The sequence below is a fragment of the Microchirus variegatus genome, assembly GCF_963457635.1.
Source record: "Microchirus variegatus genome assembly, chromosome: 5".
In the NCBI taxonomy this organism is placed as follows: Eukaryota; Metazoa; Chordata; class Actinopteri; order Pleuronectiformes; family Soleidae; genus Microchirus; species Microchirus variegatus.
In genome coordinates, this window is record NC_139806.1 from 11,697,719 (window position 1) to 11,722,318 (window position 24,600).

Consider the following 24,600-nt stretch of genomic DNA (forward strand, 5'->3'; position numbering starts at 1 on the left):
ACGGTTGACAAGGGAATGTTCAGAGTAACATTATTTACACAGGCTGTACATATTTGACATACTGAGGTGCTTATAACATGTTACCTGTTGTCATGCTGTGAAGTGAGATTTTGACTTATGAAACAAATATCTAGTTTTGCAATCTATGTCAAATGACAAAATATATATATAGCACAGAAACACTGTGATGGGGTGCAGTAGCTAGATTTGCAATGTATTTATTTAATTTATTGTTTTCACAGGTACAATGTGTAGTTTATACAAATAATCACCATTGTTTATGAGCAGTAAAATAATACTTGGGCACTTTTGATAAGACAATGCCATAAGTTATGCTCAATTCATAAAGGCGATGAAAGAGATTCTTTTACAATACTATAATACATCAAAGTTCGTGAAATACAGGGTTATCACCAGTGGGTTCATTTTTGAATTGAGTCATGGCAGTTTATAATTTTTAAAGAAGTGGTTCCAACATTATAAAAAAAGTTTGGGAAACACTGCTCGACTATTTCTAGTTGAAAGGAAAGACATCCTTTTAACAGCTACAAATGGGCCATATATTGTAGTTATGCACACTAACTTAATGGTAGAGCCTGACTATGTGTGTGTGTATATATATATATGTATATTTTATGCCTATATCATAACATTAAAATTAATAGAATAAACTCCATACCCTGCGTTTACGTTGTCAATTCTATCACTGTTGTCTGGAGTTTTCATTTTTCCAACGGTACCATGAAGGCAGCACTAAGGGCGATTCTCAACAGCTTCGTACGTGACCAGCCCTGCGCAGCCTTCTTACCCACGATGCAGTGCGGTTGCATACAACATAGCCATCTTGTAGAGAGTGACTGAGTGAGGGAGGGAAGTGTTGGCGCTGTTTATATCCCCGTTTGTTTTAAGGCGTAAGGTTTCGCAGCATTTTTTTCTGTCGACCGCGGTGAGCCTTCAATTAAGTGTCGTTACTGAAAGACTTTGAGCTACTGACGCGAGCGGCTACGAAGGATACTGCTTTCAGGAAGATGTCTCACATACTTGTTCCGACGTAGGGGGAGTGTACACCAGCAGCAGCAGCCAGTTGGCTTTACTTGCTAGCTAGCTCGGTGAGTGGAGGGCTGCGGGCCCTCCCCAGCCTAAACTAGCTCCTGGAGCTGGGCAACGCATTGTGCGTCAAAGGCCCCTTGACAGCTGCACAGCCGGGATATTATCAGACCAGTCCGGACTAACTAAGACCTGTGGATCTATCCCCGACACAGGCGGCGCGGCGCGGCGCACCGCATCGCTGGTCCAGACGACACGACGACAAGCGGCGTTTGAATGTAAGCCCATGAAACCAAACAGGAGACCGAGAGAGGAAGAGGGATCGCGCAGATTCATCTCGAGCACGGTTATCCAGGCTAAGTAAAAAATATATTGACCATGATCTAAACATTTAGGCGCTGTAAACCGGCCCGTCCCCCTTTCCACAGAGGATAAACGCAGGCATACGAGACTCTGATTCAGGCTCTCAACATGTCGAAAATGCCGGCCAAGAAGAAGAGCTGTTTTCAGATCACCAGTGTGACTCAGGCCCAGGCGGCAGCTATCGGTGCCACAGACGACACGGAGAGTCTAGAAGACCCAGACGAGTCACGGACTGAGGACGCGTCGTCGGAGATCTATGACGTGTCTCGGGCCGAGTACGAGCCTGCGTGTGATATAAGTTCATTTGAAGAAGCGCTGAATAATGTTGGAGAGCCAGAGGCAATCAGTGTTACGGCACCATCACTCATACCTCAGTCCAGTCACTTGTCTGCGCTGTCAAACAGTTCCATTGGGGAGTTTCGAAAAGTGGGAGTGTCCGGGTCTGTTCAAGGTGGTCAGCAGCCGCAGGGGATTGGTATTACGACTGGTTTACCCCTCATCAGCCAGGGGGGAGAACAGCAGCAGCAGCAGCAACAACAACCTACCCCAGCAGCTAGTGCTGGGCCCACCAATGTGTCAGGAAACACATCCCAACCTGCTGCAGTGAACATTTCGGCTGCTCCATCTCCCGCCTCCACGGTGAGTTGCACTTCACGCTTCAGGGTCATCAAACTCGATCATGGTACTGGAGAACCATTTCGGAGGGGCAGGTGGATGTGCACAGAGTTTTATGAGAAAGACTCTGATGCTTCTATTGTTAGTAGGACTGTAGATAGCCTTCGACATGCCAGTGCTGCGCTGGACCCTGCTGCAGACAGAGACAGCGGGCTTGGGCTTACAGGCGCCTCGGTTGTTTCCTCAGCAACATACTCAGGTCATGGCTTGGGCTCCATGGCGGATGCTTCTCTCTCGACACCACATCAGCAGCAACAAATTCACCATCAAAGCTTCAACACCCGTCAACAGGTTGGTGGTGGAGCAGCCACGCAGAATGCTTTCTCTAGCAGCAAGCACACAGTTGGAGGTGTCCAGCTCTCTGCTCCCCAGGGTGTGCTGCCCGTTGGACTAAATGGTTTGCCTCAATCTGGTATCCACCAACAAATATCCCCCATCATGCCCCCCTCAGCCCAGCCCATCGCTTACCCTCCCCAGCAGCAGCAGCATCCAGTGGGTCACCCCTTAACCAGCCACTCACCTGGATTGTTGCAGAACCAGGCAGAGTACTATCAGCAGCAGCAGCCAGGCCTTCCCACCAGCCAGTCCATCCCAGTGTCACGCCTCTCTGCAGGTTTGCAGCCAGGCGGTCATGGTTCTACGTCTGTCATTCCTCCAAACTCTGGAGGGACGTCTCTACAAAGTCAGTCTGGAGAGCTTGCTGGAGCAGGAGTGGGAACTGTGTCGGCTGGACAGCATGGCCTCCTGCAGCAGCAGACTGTAGGAATGGGAGGTGTCGGCGGCTCCATGCTGGTCGGTGGATCCGCTCTACAGCAACAGACTTTGAGTCAGTATGCAACTGCTGGACACCCTCAACCTCACAGCCTCCACCCTACATCCTCTAGTGTTCAGAATGTGCCTGCCATCGCAGCGAGTTCCAGTGTACCCACCACTGTTCCCACTGCTGTGCCCAGTGCCTCCATTGCAGCCATGCCAAATGTGACAGCTTCCACTTTGCCTCTCAGTCAGATAACCCACAGCAAGTCTATAATTTTGGGGGCTCAGGGCCTCCCAGGATTTGGATTTGGACAGGTAGAGGGTGGTGGAAGGAAGCCCGAGGGTCTCATCAACGCACAGTCTCCTGTCGTCTCTGGGAAGGAACCAGCGAAGCCGCTCATGCCTGACAGCCTGCAGCTCACCACTCCAGCTGTCAACAGCCTGTTTGGGATCCACATACCTGTGGACGGGGAGGAGGACAGGTAACAATTCTCTGGGTCTTAATAAATATCTGTGTATATGTATCACCTCTTTTGATTTGAGCATCGTCCCACTGCATGTATGTTTAAATCCATAATATGCAAAATTTGAGCAATTACAGACAGTGTACGGCCAGGGCTTGTTTCATGGTACAGAGACATGTTACAGCACAGACATGTTTAGGCAGTTTACCGCAATCATAAGAATGTTTAAAGCTTAGGCTTTACAGGGCTTATAGTGTTGGTCATGTAGTGTTTTAAATGGATATGATCCCCCCCTTACTTTCAGGGCACTAGGAGGAAGACAAATGCGGCACATAAGAAGGAAATATGTTTTTCAAACTTGATGTAAACACATATGGCTTCTTCAGCACAGGCAAAAACGTGTTAAACACATGGCCTATTCAGTACTGTGATTCCTTCTGTTTAAGGGTATTTATTTGTGTTGTGTGTGTGGTGAAATTTTCTTACAGGTCTTGTGTCTTCAGCCTTGTCCTCCCACTTATCTGTCCCCTCCAGGACAGTGTCTAATATGATGGCCTTGGCCGCAAACATCAAAGCTGCGTTGCTAGTTGGTTCTGTGCGTAGAGTTCACTCGGTTAGCCCCAGGCTGCTCCTGCCTGTCCAAATGTGTGGCATGCCTGACCTTTTAGCAAGTTAGTTCCTTCTCTGGAAAATACCTTGCAACAGAGGCATAGGGAATAGTGTTTAATTTTGTGTTGCTGCTTGTATGATATCATGGTTTCCACCTGTAGACTCCACTCAGGAAAGTCTTCACAGTGTATGTGTTGGTGCAATGGCTGAAATAACTGCTGATTAACTTTGCATTGATTGTAGATATTATATTATGTTCCTTTTTATAATAATCTGCTTTTTTTCAGTCCGTGTTTAAATATAAAAAACAGAGCATGAATTACACAAAGTTGTGTCAAATTAGGGCTGGCAATAATAATGAATATCTTGATATATCAATATATTAAAGGTTCAGTATGCTATTAGAGCTGCAACTAATTTATTCATTTGTTTATTTCGGGCATGTCAGTTCAATCATCACACATCATCTTAGTTTAATTCATACACATGAATTAAATGTACATTTCTTTGTACATGACTTAATCTGACTAAACAGATGCGTCCAATCCACATGACACACCGTGATACATGTTATCTTTCTGTTGCTGTCACTTTGGTGCTATGGCATTGGCTTCCTCTCCAAAGTTATCTTCCTCTCACTTCCTGAGTTCAAGCGCTTTGTTTCACTTGTCATAGATGGCACTCATGAGAGGAAATGATACAGTGCCTGAAATCTGTGGTTTCCATGTACAGTGGTGTAGATGAACCAGGATGTAGACCAGACTAGATATGCAGAACACTGGTACTATACTTCCTCACAGCGTTTAACAATCTATTAAACATGATTTAAGATGTTTCAGTTTGCCGTGTGGGACCTTAGAGCTTACGCTCGGTGTGTCTAAAATCTAAGCCTAGTTTAGCCTGACACTGGCGAAACAAAAGACAAGATAACCGATTTCACTCCTTACTGATAGTCCAACATAAACAGCAAGAGTTGTATTGTTTGTCTTGGTTTTAGTTCTATTTGGGAGATGATAATGCTCCATTTTAAAACTTCTGTTCACTAGTACTTACTCCTGTTATATATGGTTGACCTAGATCGTGGACTACATCTTTGCCTGTTTGCAGTGTACACATGGATGTATAGATAAGTTTTTACACAGAAGAAAACTTGAAAAACATTTCAGGGGGATTTTTGTAGTTATTGGGCACACCGCTTTTTTTCTTCAGATGTATGGACTTTTGCATGTCACGTCTGTTTGTTTGGTTGTGTCATTTCATTGTTAAACTTTACAGTATTTTTTTGGAAAGAATTGCTCTATTCAGGCACTGGAGGTAATTTTAAGTTGCGAGTCACCGTTGACAAGTTGGTCAATTCCACTGACTAAAAACAACACATGTACTTTCTGATACTTTACATAAACTTTATTCCATAAAAACTACTTTGTTTACATGCAGTACAATTTTTTAAATATATTAAATATGTTTGTGTCTTTTAAAACAGTATTAGGTTGGTGACAATGCCCCTGATGGGATTTTATTCTTCACAGTACCTATGTATTGCTTGTGAGAAGACCCAGCTCTTATGTGATAAGAGCGTGGGGGGGTTGGAGGGGGGTCTCTTACGACAGAACGAGCACTATCAGACGTTGAGCAGTAGTCTTTCCACTGTGCCCATATTGTGCTGATAAGAGCCGTGACAGTGGGGTGTGTCGGCCAACTGTACGTGCTGTCACATTACAGCCCTTTCTTTTGCAATGCATGCTTAGGCTAAATGACTGTATATCCTGTCAAAGGCCTTTGGATTTGGTTGAACATTCCAGTATGTATAGCGGAGCAGGCACACACACACACACACACACACTTTGTAATCTGGCTGTTGTCGGTTGCCACTGATTGATGGTGGTGTTGTCTTTTTTTTTTCATCAGCGGTGCAGCATCCATGCAGTCTGTGCTTTGTACCTGCTGCTACCCCACTCACTCACTCACTCACTCACTGACTTACAGACGAGGCTTGGCAGTTGTTCATGTACAGATGAAGTGCTAAATGACGTTTCATTGCAGAAGCAACTGTGGAGGTGGAGGAAGCTGCAGAGTGATTTGCAGGCATTTTAGCTATGCTCAATACTACCCCCCCCCCCCTCACCTCCCTACCACCAAAACACCTCTTGCTTAATTTCTACATTTCCACTGAAATGTTTATTTATTTTGTCTCTTGCTGCTCCACACACAACACACAACAAAACACATTGAATATTCACCATTTAATACCTGTAACTTGTACAACATTAGATTCTTACTCATGCGATGGACTGTCAAGCTCTATAAGATTGTGGACTTCACACGGGTTACACAACCTGAGAAAAAAAAAAAAGCTCTCATCCATGTGTTTGGCTGTAATGTTTCTCCCCGTGTTCCACCACCGTTTCCCTGCAAGTAACTGAAGAAAAACAGATATAGACACGGAAATTAAGTTGTTGTTCTCATACTTAAAATATGTTTTGCTCGCCTTAATGTTTCCCAGATTGCCTCAACATCTGAGGCAGCATAATGACATTGCTAGATTGTCATAATATCTTTGTACTTGCAGAAGATTTGCTTCCATTTTTTTTACAGGATAATCTACATTCACGCGCTGCTACTGTAGCATGCATGTAATTGAAGTCACGCTGAAGGTGGTGTGCTTTATTGTCTCCACATATCGGGGAACTTGTGTAAAATTATGCTTCTTAGGAGGGAAGGGGAGGGGAGTCCTGGGCTGTGATGGAAGTGGAGCAGTTACTGCCGCTGTGAATCAAGAGACTGTCTCGGTGTGGGCGGATGAGGGGTGTGTTTTAAAAAGGGGCTGGCTTGACTCAGCATGTGCTAATGTACTGTACGTGTGCAAAACTATCCGTGTTGGGGGTGGGGATGGGCCACCAGATGCATGGTGCTGGTGATACTTTTGAACCAAAAGTTTGTTCATCTTGAGTCATGATGAAATTGTGTGGGTTCATGTGTGAAAGTGACACAGGCGGACAAACGCACACTATAGGGTCTTTCCCTCCCCTCTGCGACCTTTGCTTTACTGCTATATCCTGTTTTCAGTCAGTGCCTCACACTGCTACCCTCTATTCGTTGAATATTCCTCAGCTCACTTCCGCAGTAGGGCTCTGTGGTCGTATCATATGACATTTTGTGGGCACACTTTTATCCCGAGTGCCTCACAAACGTAGATGTGCACATGTTGGACATCCTTGGTCTTTATATTTCTGAACCCGCTGCCGTTTATGCTGTGATACTTGACTTCATGTACTGTAATAGGGGTGTAGAGGATGATTCCATTTGAATCTAGATGTATGGGCTATGATATGACTCAGGCAAGATAGTTTTTTTATTTTTTATTATAGAACGGTTTGTTTGTAATGTAGACATTAAATTTAAATGAAGTAGAATAAACCAAAACTTTTCTTTTAATGTTAAAAAAATAACTTGAATCATGAAACTACTTAGCTGTCATTGTGTTAACATAGGCACAGTTAGATAAGAACACTCATAGACTGCATGGTTTCCCCCCCTGAAGCCAACCCAGAAGTAACAATACTTTAAATAGTAATACCAGGCGGCGACATTCATAAATTCATAGTGCATTTAAATCATCTTTGGCTCCTGGACTTTACTCTGACCAGACTGTGTATGCTACTGTATGTGTTTCTGTGTACTAAAGTCAGCTTTTTAATTTTCGGTGGTCTCTGCAACCCTTTTGGCCCCATAGCTATTTTAAAAAGAAAGCTGTATTGGCCTGTTAAGACTGACACTACTAGCCTGTATGTACGTAGACTTAGCTTCAGTCATCACCTCCACCTCAGGAATGGAGGCCCTCCATTGTTCAGATTAGCGGAAAAACACCACAAACTTAGTCTTAGGCTTTAATGGCTTGTTTAACTGGTGCTGTGTGGTGCTGCTCTGTCGATGAGCTGAACTGAGAATATTAGTACTTAACCAGCAGGGTATATAAACTAGTAATTGTTGAAGTAATTGAAGTATAAATATAAACTCATGTCTTCGAGTTTGTTCACTGATCATTTTAAGACGTAGGCTAAGAAGGTAAATGGCTATAAATGTTATTATTTTCATGTTTTAATCTACTTTTAAGAGCAACTCCTTGCTTAGGGATGAGCCAAAGAGGGGTTAAAGTCTTGTAGCTGTCTTGATAACTTCCAGCTCTAATTCAACCATAATTTTGAATGGTCAGAAAAAGTCTGTTGTGAACTGTGAACTGTAATTGATAGTAAATCTTGCAGAAAACGGACATTATTGTGCCAGAACAAAGCATAGCATTTTATTTTGTTTGTTTGTTCCACTGGTTGTTCTTCCTTTGCAAAACTGTGCATTCAACAGTTTGGTTTGAGATTTGAGTCTATTGTGTCAGTGGAGTCAAAAGTATCTTCTTGCCTGAAGCAGAGGAGGGGAGCCATCAGACCGAAGATCTGGTTCGCTCACTTCTTTGTAACGCTATATCCCTTTATACCAGTTAATACTTGATGTATTCATATCAACTGACTGTTGACGCATCTATCGACACTATATAAATAAAACCTCTTTTATATATTTATATAGAAATATATATATATATTATATATATATATTATATATATATATATATATTATATATATATATATATATATATATATAATACATACATATACTATAAAGCAAGGCAGGCAAAGCAATTTTATTTATAGAGCACTTTTCATTCAAAGGGAGGTTCAGGGTGTTGTACAGGAACATTTAAATACAACACGTCAAAAAAAAGTCAGAAAAAGTGTGATTGGATTTAAACATGTACAGATCAAATGTATGCAAGATTATTAAAAATTAAAATATTGAAGGTACATAAATAAAATGTGGGTAAAAAGACCTCAGATTGTTATGATCTCTATTACGTTCAGTAGGTTAGCAGCAGTATTCCATAACACCCAGTGTGTAAAATGAGTAGTCTCTTTATGTGTAATGGTATTGACAGAACTGGTGTATTTGTTTTAACTTTCACTTAACTTCTCTGACTTGCTGTCTTGTTTACCGAGTCTCTCTCATTATCTGTGTAGTTGTTTAGTTTGGGTAAGTTGACATTGCATCACTATTGATACACCTAACAGTGCTTGATCGTAGCTGTTTTGCATTCCAAATGAAGGAACTTTATGCTGGATCATAAAGTTGAACTTGGGTCTTGTGGCCGTCGTGGCATAAGATCCTGGTTTCCTTGCCACTAATCTACGCTAATCTCCTCCAGTGGCTATGCTGTAATCATGCAGTAACTCCCGGTGCTCCCTCTACTCCATCTCCCCTGTCTTACAACCCATAACCTGCTGAAAGAAACTCCCATAGGGCAGCTGTGAATCTAAGTAGTTTTGACCTACTTTGCCTATGTGGCAGATGCATGGATGGTGCTGAGAAATTGAGCAGCAACAGTGACTGATCTGTCTCTGTTTTAGCCTCTCACAGTCTCCTCATTAATCCCCTTCACTTTTTTTTTTTAATTTACCCCCTGACCTTCTTTCCTCTGCCACTACCCATTACACCAAAGTCTTACTAGTCAAAAAAGCTAACATCTGCTTTGTGTTTGCAACAGGAATGGATAGAATCAGCATTTGCTCCTGACCTGGGTCAAATAACTCTAGATAGACTTTTGTCTCCATCAGCTCTGATTGGCAGCGATGTAAACACGACACACTGTTGAACATGCAGATTTCTACTTCTGCTTTATTTCGGCCATATAAATACTGGTGATGCACCTTTTACAGCGTGTCATTCATGCACGAGTGATCTAAAGTTATCTAAAACTATTCAGTCGGTCACTGCTGCTTTTGAAAGAGGTGCTGAAGTGAAAGATAGAATGGTGGAACCAAGTTGCATTGTCACCATGTTTCTTGTGTCTTGTATTGAGTGCTGCACGTTGTTTTCCTTTGCCCATTGTTTTGTTACTTTCATTGCAACAAAACCATGACCCTCAATTGTAACTTCTTCTTTTGGCTCCTCCCCTTCGAAGAAAAAGATACAGTTAAATTTACATAAATCATGGATAAATTACATGTTCACATAAAAAAAAACTGGATTAAGGAACAAATGAAAGAAAACAAAAACAATAACACCACCACAAAAGTCAATTTTATGCAGTCAAGATGTGTAATATTTCACCCCATATGGTTCCATGTTGGTTTAATTTGTTATTTTCAGTTGCTTTTGTTATTTCCGTGTTCAAATAGTAATGCATTTCTTTTTTCCTTCCCCTGCAACAATGTGGGAGGAGACACAGATTTAGATGTACCCTGTAAAACATAAAAGAACAAATGAATGGATTACAATGGTATGTCGACATTGTTAACTTTGTGCATTTTACTGCACTCTCAAAAATGCATGAATCAATGAATCCTTAGCTCTAAGGCTATATTTTATTTACGACTTAATTTGTGCAGTAGGTCCTGTACGTAAGTTTGTATTGGATTGAAAACAGAGTTTCATTGACCACAACGTCGACATGTCACGTTTGGTAACATGACTCACAAAAGCAAAGTAAAACTACGGCCAATGGGAAAAGGAGTTGATTGCTTTTTATAGGTGGGCACACTCGTGCTTAAGAAACGCTCGTATACTCGCTAAACGGTGTTAAACTGGTAGGAATCACATTAGAATGAGATGATTTTACTGGAAATGGATCGGACAATCACATTAATCCATGTTATGTTCATATCGTCCTGATTTTAAAGAGTCAGCTGAGGTAGGACGACCTCAAACCTTTAGCTCAGATGTAAAAACCTCCGTCGTCCTCTCTCCCAGGTCATCACTTAAGGCTACCGTCGTTTTGTGTGCTCACTGAGTTCACACGCATATTATCAGGAAATAACCATGAAACTGAACTTTTCATGCGGCTGCCAGTTTCTGCAGCACAGGTTTCTGCAGCGCGGGCACACTCAAGGAGAAGCCGCTTGTCATGCTGTCGTGCAGCTCTATATGTGAGATAACAACCACAAAGAATGCACCCACCGTTTATTTCTGTCTGCTGCCAAGTTATAATTTAGATTTGTGGCATTTTTTGGCAAAAGTGTGTGATGAGAAAGGGTGGCTTGGAAGAGTAAGAGGGGAGCTGTTCTTGTGCATGTTATGTTGTGTTCCCTCTTCATGTCGGCCTCACACTCCATACTTTGGGGTTTATGGGGGGGATATGGAACCGCTGCTAAATGCACCGACTAGTTGGTTTACAAAGAGGCGCTTTCATAAATGCATATTGACATGTTACATTTTCGAGTTACAAAGAGAGCCATTGAGAGCTGAGTGTTTGCTACTTGAAAACAGGGCATGATGACTCCACCAGTTAGTGCCTCGTCCATGAGGAGGTTGCTGGACTCCAAGTCATCTGACCGTGGTGATTCCAGCCAATGGCTCGCTTTGTACAGTTCTGAGTTCAGCCTTAGTGAGAAAGAGAGCTTTTCTTTTCGGAGGTGTGTACTTAAGTTGCCACACATGTGCGGAGGTTTTTCTTGTGCTGTTTCCCCGCAAAGTAAAATTAAGCAGGAGGCATGGGAGGGAGGATGTGAGAGTGTTTAGTCATGAGGTAATGTGACAAAGAGAGTTTGTGCCATATATTTCTAGGAAAAGAGGTTTGGCTGCTCCAACATTCACACACATGCTGTAAATCAACTCCCGATTCCCCTGAGTTCCAACCCCCCCCCACCCATTTGTGTGTATTGGCTCGTTCCACTGTGTGCATATGCGTACGTTGGTGTACATTTACGTGTGTGTGCTTATGGGGGGAAAAGCTATTTTTTTTTTTTTTTTAAATGTAAGGCACACGCAGGAGCAGAAGAGAAAGGGCCCAACGTGTGAGTGTGTAGGGGTGAAAGTGTGTTTCCGTTCTCCCCCTCTCTGACATGCATCCTTTGGCATGGAACATAATGTACCGTTGTAGCTAATCACCAGGAATGTCAGAGGTAATGTTAAACTTTGTGTGCGCAAAAGCGTCAACACCTTTTCTCTGCGTTTAGACTGTGTTGTGAAAACAACAGCGGGGTGAATGGCAGTTTACTGTAGGTGAATGTCCCGAGGGAGGCTTTCAAAGCTTAATGAGTCTCTCCCCACCTTTGAACGCACATTCCTGCGTTTAGGCGAAGACTCTTTGCTTTGCTCTGTTTGAACATATGCTCGCATATGTTAAGAACTAAGAGACCTTGTCTTCAGCCAAGTGTCTTCTCTGAGGTGGAGTGATGTAGTGTAACCAAACATTTTTTAAGGAATCACAGCTCAAGTCTTTTGCTTTCACTGTTTCAATTCTTCCCTATCTTTGTTGTTTCTCTGTCTTCCTGAATGTGACACAGGAACCCATCCAAGGCTTTCTACCAGGCCTTCCAGTCTGGCAGCAGATTAAGGGACTCAAAGGCCCACAGTGATAGGTACCGTACTATACTGGAATGGACTGGATAGAACCTGCAAGAGTGTAATAACGTGTGCTGTGTTCAGTAGCTGTGAGCTTTGCTTCCTACACGTGCATGGATTGAGTTTGGAAACAAACCCTGGCAGCAAGCACAGGACTGGCCAAATGACTCCTCAACAACAATATCTCTCTGTCTCTCTCTTTCTCTGCTGCTGCTGCTGCTTTCTTTGACTCTCTGTAACACCATATATGCTGTGTATATTTAGATTGCTTGTTCCGTTTGTGTTTGGGTTGAACACGTGAGGTAAAACGTCTTAAGTGTGAGTTTTCTGACACATATTGTGCTTGTGATTTACAACTTCAAGTCAAGCTTCAATATAATATTTGCGCGCAAGATGGAGCACAACTACCCCCCTCACCGCCCCTTATGTTTTAGTTGGAAAGTCAAATATATGGAAATTATTAATCTGTTAATTCTGTTAATGACTCAAATGACCTCTATTCTTTTTCAATCTGTTATTTGGAGATGCAAAGAACATACTCGGAATAGAAAAGTGGAAGTAACTCTGCAGGCCTTTTGACATTTTGTGGAGATCGTTTTATTATTCACTTATGGTAATTTAGTTCAACTGAAGTTCCTTTAAGCTCTGGACTCACAATGAACTGCGTACTTAGTTAAAGGTGGTTGTTCATAGTTTAAACCTGAACATTTTTGCTTTGCTGTGTGTGTGTGTGGTATGCTATGTGTAGTGCTGGGCAAAGTGAAAACTGGTATTTCTTTTATTATATCAATTTTCCGTATGCTGCAAGACCAGTGTATTAAAACCAAAAGTAAGTAACTGGTTGTAGTTGCAATTATATGCAAACGCTTCTATGCAGCATAACTAATCTGCCTTGCTCTTACCGCTGAGTTCCCGTCTCTTATAATCCGTTAGATTTGATTTGTTAGATGAATTCACCCGATATAACCCGGGACATTGACACTCTTGAGTGTCGCTGCTTAACCCGAGTCGCTAAGAGGCGAGCGCTGTCCCATCTCGACCTGGTACCATTACCGTAAATCACGAATAACCGCCACATTTAGTGGAGCGTTCACATTTTAAGCGGCTCTGCTTTTAGATGTCACACTGGATTTTTACGATCATGCCTTAGTGGTCGGGAGCTCTCGGCTGTTTGACAAAATCATTTGTCTCATATGCCCCCAAATACAATCAACACTTCCTTTTTTCTGTTTCAGAGTAAAAGCACTTATTGTGCAATATTTGGAGGACTGACAGATGCTCGACTTCGTGTTGATTACAGAGCGATATTTAAAATAAAAATGTCATTACCAGAAGCAAATCCTGAGTAAAACATAACAGCAGCTGCACGGCAGACACACACTCTGCGTGAAGAGAGTGCAACACACGCGCACACACACTCCAGGGATAGATGAGGAGGGAGGGAGAAGTAACTGAATCAGAGCAGAAGTGAAGAGTTTTTAGTCTAATTCATTCTCACTGCTCACTTGTTGACTACACACAGACACTGGTACACAGTTTTAAATATACAGTATATTTTACTTGACCTCGGCTTGAGGACGTTTTCTCCACCTGCCTGGATTTTAATTGACCTGTGCTGCTGTATTATAAATAACGAGAGCCTGAAAAACATGCTGAACATATTTATAATGCCCTTTTTACAAAAATTAAAAGGGAAGCACAAGAAACCCTATCTGAGTGACAGGAAATGAAACTGTTTTTTTTAGAGAAATATACAGCTGACGCACCATCACCAGTTACCAAGACACACGCAGCAGCTAATTGGTCACAATCGACATTAGTTTGAAAATAAGAGAGCACAAACACGATGAGCCCCATGAGTGTTCTTGTTGTAAATTAATTACTGTGCTGCCGGTGACCGTCTTTGTTTTAATGGAATTATAGATAACTGTTGCTTTGTGGCAGCAGTTGGTGGTGCCTTAGTTATTAGATTAGATTTATTAATCTATTTTAATTCAGGTTTATCTGGGATCATACGCGAGGCCAGCAGATTAAGTCACAGGAGAGGTTGTTATGAACATGTGACATCTTGGCAAAAGAAGACGCTGGTTTTCAACTTCCTGCAGCTTCACTTTTCACCACAGTGCACTTGTGCTTCCTTTTGCCATTTTTTTGTCTTTCTTTTTGGGCATTTCCTCATGGCTCGTTTGTCACTTTTTTGGCACAGGAGCCTTTGTCATACACTGTGCTCTTCTGTCTTCATTTTCTTTCCCTCTGCTCTGTTTTATTATTATTTTTCCTTTTAAAAGGAAACTATATATTGTGTTCACTCATGGTTTTCAGTGTAGATCTATGACCCAGTCTGGTTTAAAAACCTGATCGACATGAAACGACAGACTTGTTTTTGCATATAGTTTTGGGGGAAGTGAGATCACTAGTGGTCACAAAAACACATCTGTGTTAGCACTTGTGATCAGCTGTGCTAATCTATATTTTGTTTCACACAGAATGATAATTGTCAATATTGACTGATGTGAAAATATTTGGTTGTGTTTTTGGTCATATCATCCAGCCCTAGTACCAGGTCTGAACAAAACCTTTATTTATATATATTTATACACACAACTTACTCGTCACAGTAAAGCAAATAAACCCAATGTTGTGCATTGATGCATTTTGTGAAAGTCTTAGTTGAGGATAATAATATTATATTAATATTGACTTTCATGTTCATTTCCTCTGCCAGGTTGTTTATTGTTCAGTTTGTCTGTTTTTGATCAGCTGTAAAGTTAGGGACTGAGTTTGATTAAATGTTGTATTGTTGCCCAAGGAGATCAAAATAATTCGATTTTGGCGATGATATGGATCATCATGTATTGACTCTGAGGGAAACTGAGCGTCCTCGACGTAGATTTGTGCTTTGGATTTGTTATTGTTATTAAGAGCACATACGACATCATAATTAGACCTGAGTCATGCCACAATTTGCTGTATGTGCTGCTATAATTCTAATCTACCCCTTGTTTTAGTCTCTACTGCGTAACTGTCCTTGCCGATCTACACGTGCTCTGTGTTGATACTTTTCAAAGCCACACACTCGGATTGAAAATCAGTGGAGGTTAATTAAGTGCTAAGACTTTTAAAGAACCGAGATGTGTTTGTGCGACGCGGGTGTTTTGGTTGTGCACCTGTTGTCCTGGAGCACACAAGCGTGCCCCTTCCCCTTTTAATCTCTAGATTTGTTTTATCACATCTGAGGGGGAATTAAATCAACTCTTACTTCCTGTGTTGTTGAAGTAAACCTGCTGCTCTTGAATGTGCCAGCATTTCCTCCATAGGGAAGGAATGGCAACTATTCAATCTCTGATTACTTATTCACTGTTGCCCAAGCGCTCTCTGTGCGTAAACTCCTTAACCTCTAATGGACTTTTTATTGACATTCCATCTTTTACAGCTAACACGTTACGGGGAAAAGCCAACTCCACATGGAACGTATAAATGTCAGTCATGTACAGCACAAGGTGATGTTTACATAGGCGTTGGTTGCATAATCAGTGGAAGAGCAAGTTTAAGCCCTCATTAGCATTCTGTTTTATCTCAGCCCTGCCTTTCAGCCTGCAGGTCCCCATCTTAATTGCATCAGTGAGATTTTAGGGATGGACCGTAATATTTTTAGTGTTTGTTCAGACGTTTTTTTTTGCGTTTTGGATATTCTGAGGTATAACCAACAAGAAAATGCAATGCATCAGCACATTCTTGCTGCTAAATTAAGACATTAATTGCGCTGTTGAAATGTGAAAACAATACCACATGAGTTTGGACGGCCGCCGACATCTCACACATGCCGGTGAAAGTCATGATTCAGCTCATGTTGTCGTTGCACAGGAAACCAAAGGCGGCGGAACGTCAGCTGTGTGTGAGCTTTTCAAACGATGACGGGATGAAGGCGGCGTGCGCTGCACATAATATGCAATCTGACGCTCACTTAAGTTACCACAGCTGCATAGAAAGTCTGAAAATGTGCGTTTTTATCCTCTGTTTAACCCTTAGAACACAGAGCATTTCATTACTACGTTAAAAAGTACAGTATATACAGAGGCTTTTAGTAAGTGCAATATAGTGTGTTATATCCTTCACTCTAATTATATATATATATATATATGTATATATATATACATATATATATATGTGTGTGTATATATATGTATATGTATATATGTACATATATGTATGTGTATGTATGTATATGTATATATGTGTATGTATATGTGTATGTATGTATATATGTATGTATATGTATATATGTGTATGTATATATGTGTGTATATATGTGTATATATATATATATATGTATGTATATATGTGTATATGTATATATGTATGTATATATATATGTGACTTTTGACTTCATGTGAATTCTTGTTTCTTAAAAACGTGTCATACAAAAAGAATCATCATCAACTTTAAAGCATGAAGATGTGACGTATTGACACCACCCTCCCTACTATGAGCGGTGTTTTATTCCTACAGTATTTTTCCCAGCGTGCACCTGCGGCACTGATCTGTCCCCACGTGAGCACTTAGGGTTAAATCGTAACCTTACTTGAGCTCTTCAAACACCTGCCTATGCGTTTAACATGCATCGTTGTGAAGTCGGCAGCAAACAAACAAACAAACTCCTGACATGGACTTGAGATCTCGAGGCTTAAATAAGATCATGTGTGTAAGGAGCCAGACACACTCGCCATTATTAAACTCCAAAACACCACTCACTCATGCTGTGGTTTCCAAAATCTCTCCCCAGTGCCAGATGTTATTGGAAGTTCTTCTTGTAATACCAGATGGTGTGTCCTAATATGGTTTTAACTCGATTGTTGCTCCAGGCTATCTAGTACATTTGCAGCCGAGGTGAAGAGTAGCTGCCCAGAACACCATGACTTAACATCATCTTTCTGACTCCGCGATGCACAACTACATTTGATCCTCCAAGTCGTGGCTCCAGGCATCTCAGGCACTTTGAGGACTTTTTTATTTTGTTACTGGTGTTATTCTGTCTCCGTGGTTACAAACCTATCCCTGACCTGTCACATGTCCTGACACTGAACAGTACACGTGTTTCTTCTTTTTATTCTTTGTTTCATCCCATCTTATTATTGTCTCCATTTAAACCTGCCAGAGGAAAAAGCCCCAAGAGAATATGCATTACAACAATGAAGCAATTCAGTCGGTAAGATGTCATTAAGTCACTTCAACACAATATCGTATTCAGGTTTAGAGTTGACAGCGGAGCTGAAAGGAAGGAAATTGGATTTGCAACGGTGATCGGATCGCTGGTTCCAGCCTTTATTTAAAATGAGAAGATTCGCTCATGTCCTTTGTTTCACCATCGTAAACAATTACTGCTGCGTCGCATTCTGTTGCATTTTAAATGTTAAATCAAGTTGAGTGGTTCAAGTCATATGATGTGTGTTGTGGATAAAAGCAGCTGAAACAAAACATTATGTAATCGTGTGACGCCCAAACACTTTCTGCGAGACACTCCTTCTGCAGATACTTTGTTTTTCCAAGCTCCAACTATTATTTTCATCATGGATTATACCGTTCATTGTTGTCTTGATTGTTTTGAAGTGACAGAACTAGTTTGTATTTGTTTTTAAAGCACTATCCAAAATAGTTCAGCATATTTGAGTTCAGCACTTTCAGCTCAAAGGTACTTGAAAATGTTGGAAAACTCCTCAGGGTTGCCAGTGGACATGATTATAATCAGATTAGGGTTCCAAACATACAGTAGGAGCATTCAATATTATACTATGCACGTGTGTGTTGAGATTTTATTGGTCGGTGCGTGTTTTTGTCTGCAGAGAATGGAAAGGCAACAAGGGTGTAGCCCCACAGACCATTCAGTGTCCACATTTTACAGAGTGAGAGATTCCTCTGGGCACAGGCCTGTTGTTGAAAAGTCAAGTTAGAGAGGAGAGCTGTGGGAGGGCCAGTGTGTGACGCCTCATCTAAATTAAACACACATTTGGTACTGGATGAAGTGGGAATTGATGCAGGGATATATATTATGCAACCACGTGTGTGTGTGTGTGTGTTTGGGGGAGAGAGAGAAAGAATGTAGTACATTCTTTCTTGAAATGTTCACTCTTGAGGACAGAGGTGTGTAGCCTGATTGACTGTTTGTGTCTTACTCAACACGTCCGCCTTTGTTTTTCGGGGGGAGGGATCCGCAAGCTACGAGTTTGGCAGAGATCGATCGTGATCATCTGCGGTGTGGATGTCAGCGAGTGTTACGTAGCAGTTTAGACGTATAGGGAACATTCCTTCCTCCTGTACAGCCTGATAAAAAATCAGCTGTGTGCTTCCGCTGGTCTCGCGCACGTAAATTGGATGGTGTGGAGGAACAGAACATTCTGTCCTCAGGAAGAGTCTATCATCAACCTGTTGTCTACTACAAACACTCTCCTACCCTGTGGCTGGTGGTGGTGGTGGGGGGGGGGGGTGATGCTTTGCTGTCCTAGTGACTTTGGTGTTTATGTTGTACCATTATTGCGCTCATGTCTCGTCAGTTATTGGATGAGCTGCCCTTGGTGGACATATATGAGGTGCATAGTGAACTGATTCTAATTCTAATGATCTTGGACATGTAATCCCAGACTTTTTAAATCTGTACCTGATGTTAGTGTGTATATGTGTGTATATATATATATATATATATATATTTCTAAAATGGTCTCCTTTATGGTAACATGATGCAATTTGCACAACCATACCACTCCACTTGTTTGTATTTTTTGTACTTTTTATGAATCCCCTTAGGGAAATTCCTTCTCTAGTAACTTTCCTAGAATTAGCCACTGAGCAGCGCCTGGGGAGCAATGGGGGTTGGGTACCTATCTAAGGGCAACCCTCTGGCTACAAGCCAAGTTCCCTTTCCACTTGGCCATGGGCTGCCCCCATGACTATTACGCTCGCTTAGTTCTGGTAAACTGTGGAAAGGAATTGGGCAAAAAGTCATTTTCTGATATAAAATTTTTCAGAAGTAAAAGTATTAAAAAAGTGAGGACCACAGCTTAGTTGTACGGCGAGATGTCTTTCAACTAGAAGGTTGTGAGTTAAATTCCTTGCTCTGCTAGTCTATGGCCCAGTCCAAATTCTCTCACTTGATATCTTATCTTCGTTTGATAAATCAACATAGAAGAAATATGCCAAACAGAAGACGCGTTCGCCGTATGCTCGCAATAGTCGGGATGTTTCAGGATAAGCACGAAACACCCCGGTCATGGGCAGACTCTTGCGAAGCACTCGGCATATTTACGAATGTCGTCAAATAACTTAACAGTCCATTGCATATACATCTAACAAACACATTACAACAACTTTTTTTGCAGCCGTATTTGCGAATATGTTGCATTTTTAGGGGGAGGATAGGCACTTCCCCTTGCTCCCTAAAGTATTGGGACACCCTACCTCCTCGTGGGAACGCGCAAAATCTAGGGCAAGGGCTCAAATCTGGGGCTAGGGTTTGAGTTGGGACAGGCCCTATATGTGTTCTTGAGCAAGACACTTAACCCCATGTTTAATTGTATAAATGTGTGAAGGGCAAAACTATAGTTTTATAGCAGCTCATCAATACTAGAAAAGCTCTATGTAAACACAGACCATTCTTCTTCTGATTTTATTTGGTAATAACGGGTAATAAAGATAGTTGGGGTAAATGTAGTGGAGTAAAAGTACAACATTTATGAAGGGAATATGGTGGAAAAGTCGTAGTTGCTACGGTACAGATATGTACAATAAAGTATTTGTACTTTGTTACATTACAACACTGGGTGTTGTATTCATTTTCAGTCCTCCCAAGAGTTACATACTCCATCTCCAATGTGTCATTTCATGTTTGATTATAACTTCCCTATCTGGGATGTGTATCTGTAAGTGGAACAGTCAGTATGAGGTGGGCGGGGCCAGACGTCACTTCAGATGTGTGTCCTCCCCCTGTCACTCTCTCTCACTTCTCCACCTTCTGAGTTCATATGTCACTTTTCTAAATGTGGTGTGTGTGACCTTACTAAGCCGCCACCGGTGCGTTCCGGCGGCTTCTCCTCTCCATCGACACCGGGGTAGCTTCAGCAGCAGTAGTAGTAGTAGTAGTAGTAGTAGTAGTCGTAGTCGTAGTCGTAGTCGTCGCCGCCGCCGCCGCCGCCGCAGTCCACGTCATGCCGTGCACGTTTTCCTTCAAACCTCGGTGTTGCCCCGCGGAGCCGAGCCGGCACGCGTCCCCGCTGCTCTCCTACCGCACACGGCGCAGGTAACGGCGGGCGGTCGCTGCTTTGCTCTTGATCTGCGTCCACATGTCCCGCACAGCGAGTGATAATAGAGCGATGTGTGTGTGTGTGTGTGTGTGTGTGTGTGTGTGTGTGTGTGTGTGTGTGTGTGTGTGTGTGTGTGTATGTATTTGTGTCTTTGCAAGGACCTATATCACTTAAAAAAACCAGAGGAAACAAGGACATTTTGTGGTGTCCTCACTTTCTGTCACACCTGTTTATGAGTTCAGATCTGGTTCAAAGGTTAAGGGTTAGAATTAGATGTATGCGTGTGCTACCTGTGGTATGTTTTCTGTCATTAACGCCGACCTTGTCAGGACGTAGTCTACATGGGGACCAAAACCTGGTCCTAATGTGGCAGAATTTTCATTTTTGAGGAACTGGTTGGGTTTAGGGCCAATCTTTGAATTGTGGTGAGGTTAATTATAAGGATAAGACTTGGTTTAGTCCAAACGAACCAAAGTCAATGCTGACTTGTGTGTGTGTGTGTGTTTTTGTTTTTGTATCTTTAAGAGGACCATGTGTAAACCATTTGGTTTGGTCTTCACAACTTATTAGGGGTTAAGGGTCACTATTAGATGTTTTCTGGCATTAACACTGACCTTGTCAGGACCTGTAGTCTCCATGGTGACCAAAACCTGGTCCTAATGTGGCAGAGTCTCTGAGGACCTGGAAGTGAATTCAGAATCTCAAAAAGAATAGCTGTGCGTGCTTGTATGTGTATCTTTATGAGGACCAAGTGTAAACTATAGGACGTGGGAATGTTTTGTTTGTTTATTATTATTAATATTATTATTGTTTAGGGGTTAAGGCCTGGTTTTAGGGTCAAGGGTCTTGATGGTTAGGGGCTAGGGAACGCATTTTGTCTGCACGTGTCCAGTAAGAACGTTGCGTGAGAATGTGTGTGTGGCCCTAAGTGTGCATACTTCACCCAGTACTGCTTCTTTGATGCATTACCTCCTGTGGAAAAGCCCAGCGCCCCTCTATTATTATTATATTATTATTATTATGATGAATTATTATTTGCACTAACCTGTTGTCTGCTGCTCGGCCTCTCTCCTTCCCGCTGTGAACTCAGAGACCTGACCTACATGAGTTATAATGTACATGTTGTGGCTAAAGTGGTGTCAGGTCATTTTATAATATCTGCCCTAGATTCCTATGCTGAGCTGAGGACAGCTGCTTTGATTTATTCACAACCAACATCTCATTTCCTTGGGACATTTTTGTTGTTGTTGTGTGTGTTTTAATCATTTAGATTGCTTTTACATTCTACACGTATTTTCTGCCTTAAGCATCTATTCATGAGAGAACATGAAAGCTGAAAAAAATGTCTTTGTTAACTCTTGTATGTTATTATTTCTGACTTTTTTTTCTCTCTCTGTCTTTTCCTTTACCCACAGTGCCTCTGGGACTAATGTTGTTGCCATAGATAATAAAATAGAACAGGCTATGGTAAGTATTTTGATTACTATTGTCATTTCTTGTACATTTTTATGAAGACCTAATATCAAGGAAAAATAATCTGTGATGATTTGCTGGATGTTTTTCAAAGTATTTGCATCTTAAAAATGTTTTGACATTGGTTTTACACTCTGAATATAAAAACCCAATGTCAATGTTTGGTACTGCATGTTTTTGACTCGGCCAGTAACACATTTAATGTCATGTCCCTGTCTCTCGTTCAGGATCTGGTGAAAAGCCATCTAATGTATGCAGTGCGTGAAGAGGTGGAGGTCCTAAAGGAGCAGATCAAGGAGCTGTTTGAGAGGAACTCAATGCTGGAGAGGGAGAACGCCGTGTTGAAATCTCTCGCCAACAGTGAGCAGCTGTCTCAGCTGTCCACCCAGTCGACCCCCGGCACCAGCGCCACGCCTCCCCAGCAAGGACTCGGCCATCCTCAGCAACAGGCCCAGCCTCCGCTTCAAGTTCAGCCTCCTCTGTCCCAGCCGCTGCTGCTGCTGCCGCCGCCGCCGTCATCGTCACACCCCCAGTTCCAGCACCACCCCAAACCCCAGCAGCTCCAGACTCAGCCCCAGCTCGACCCTGGCCAACAGCAACAGCAACAGCAACAGCAACAGCAACTGCAGCAGCAACCGCAACAGCAACCCAACGTCACCTCTGCTTGAAGTGCATCTGCCCTGCTTGGCATGGAGCAGAAAAAAAAGAGCATCTTCTCTACAGTTTATTACAGTTAGTGTATGTGAAAATAAAAAGAAGAAAAAAAACTGTGTCTTCTTAGCCACCAGCTTGACCACAAAGTACAGTGCTATATGTATGCGTGTGTGTGTGTGTGTATGAGAGAGGGTGAGTTAGCAAGCAAGTATGAATTTGGTGTTTGGAATGTGTATGCATCTGTACTGTGGGCCTTTCCAGTGTTAATGCAATCATCAGAGAGAGAGAGAGATGGACAGATTGAGAGAGAGAGAGAGATTTGGACGGAGAGAAAGTGTGTGTAGAGACTGTATAGTGTCAGGGAAGGTTAGAGAGGTTTTGTCATCGTTGGTCCGCTCCTGGTTGCAAGCTTGTAGAGAGGTTGTTCTGTCTCTGTCCTGGTCAAGATCAACCTTCAACCAAACCTGACAGCTGCTCAGTCTGTGGGTGTGGAACGGGAGGGTACACACCCCCCCCTCCTAACACACACATAAAGGGACAAATGGGAGTGATTGTCAAAAAAAAAAAAGAGCGATTATTTTTTTAAATGAGACAATGGAGTGGGTAAAGTTATTTTTAGCCTTGCTGTTGTAAAGTAATAAGTGGGAGGGAGTCTTTTTTTTTTTCTTTGTTTCCTTCTTTTATTTTGGCGCGCCACACCGTTGCAGTTACTTTCACATCTGGTCTAACTCTTGCATTGGTCTTTTCTAGTCCTACTGTCAAGTGTTTTATTTATTACAGGGCTGCTATTGTCATAAATGATCAATTTAACCTGCTCAACAGTAGCCCTTTGACTTGTTTCCTCTGTTCTTTTTTGTTTTAGTGTTTAGCAGATCAGCCATATGTCCCAGGGACAATGCTTTATATTGGTCAAAAGATGTAGGCAAAACAAATTCTGACATAATGTTAAACACTAACTCAGATTTTTATGCTGCACTTGCCAATTGAAATCTTAAATCCGAAGCGTTTTTGTATCGTATAAAGTATTGCGACTCTTCCTTCACCTGTTGACATCAGATCTCTTAAAGTGAGCCTAGACAAGACAGTTGAAGATTCATGTCTGTCTGTAGTTTGTCTCCATGTGAATTACCTTTGTTATACCCTGCTCCTTAAACTTGTTTATTTTCTCCATTGTGTTTTCCTGAGGGGGCCAGGGGGAAAAGCTGTGAAATCATTCATCCTACTTTATAACCAAAGATGCAAAGGTGTGTAAATGGATTATTTTTAAATGCACACATGTATTTTTTTTTTCTTTCTTTCTTTTTGTTACTTCCTCTTTCACGAAAAAATCTTTTGTTGCTGTTCAGCATGTTCTGCATGATCTGTAATCTTCAAACCACTTTCTTACCTCATTTTTATTCAGCACTCTTATTGTAAGATAGTCTGTGAACAGTGTAAATGGGGAGGGGCGGGGCGGGGGGGACGCTATGTGGCGCAGAAAGAAAAAAAACAAACAACCTAGTGTTAGTGACACTAGCCACAGAAAAATGAAGTGAGCCATGTTTTGTTCATTTAAATGGTGTTTGAATTTCATATGCCAATAGTTTTGTTACATTGCAAATTTTAATGTATTTAAATAAAAGCAATATTCAGATTCCAAAACATGTCTGTTTCAATGCAGGACCCGAGATAAAATGATTCATATGTACATTAACGCCATGTGTACAATGGAATGTCTGTGTCCATGAACTCTCTGAATACACGATACCGCCAGGCTGCTGTAAATCAACGGGGGGAGGGAGGGCTAGTAGTTCCTATTTCACAGACAGGTGGTTCTATTTGATATGTGCTGTGGACTGATCAACTCCCCAAATGCATCCCATCTTTTTTTTTTTCTTTT

At 42.0% G+C, this 24,600-nt stretch overlaps 1 protein-coding gene across 2 annotated transcripts; it reads left to right on the forward strand.

The window, feature by feature from the left end:
• The first annotated feature begins 947 nt into the window (after nucleotides 1-947).
• LOC310927555 (TSC22 domain family protein 2-like) lies at nucleotides 948-24,143 on the forward strand. 2 transcript variants are annotated; one of them, XM_083889870.1, is made up of 4 exons: nucleotides 948-3,323; nucleotides 12,246-12,320; nucleotides 22,010-22,061; nucleotides 22,295-24,143. In XM_083889870.1, exons 1-4 carry the CDS (start codon nucleotides 1,519-1,521, stop codon nucleotides 22,733-22,735), a joined length of 2,373 nt encoding a protein of 790 aa, XP_083745996.1. In that variant the 5' UTR covers nucleotides 948-1,518; the 3' UTR covers nucleotides 22,736-24,143. The 2 variants fall into 2 exon arrangements, with proteins under 2 accessions (XP_083745996.1, XP_083745997.1); XM_083889871.1 differs by lacking the exon at nucleotides 12,246-12,320.
• The last annotated feature ends 457 nt before the right edge of the window (nucleotides 24,144-24,600 follow it).

What these genes read in the sequence shown, in the direction of transcription:
- LOC310927555 (XM_083889870.1), top strand. Translation starts at nt 1,519, where the DNA reads ATGTCGAAAATGCCGGCCAAGAAGAAGAGCTGTTTTCAGATCACCAGT. An exon ending in GTGGACGGGGAGGAGGACAG is followed by an intron (nt 3,324 to 12,245) that starts GTAACAATTCTC and finishes AATGTGACACAG; the next exon opens with GAACCCATCCAAGGCTTTCT. An exon ending in TCAAAGGCCCACAGTGATAG is followed by an intron (nt 12,321 to 22,009) that starts GTACCGTACTAT and finishes CTTTACCCACAG; the next exon opens with TGCCTCTGGGACTAATGTTG.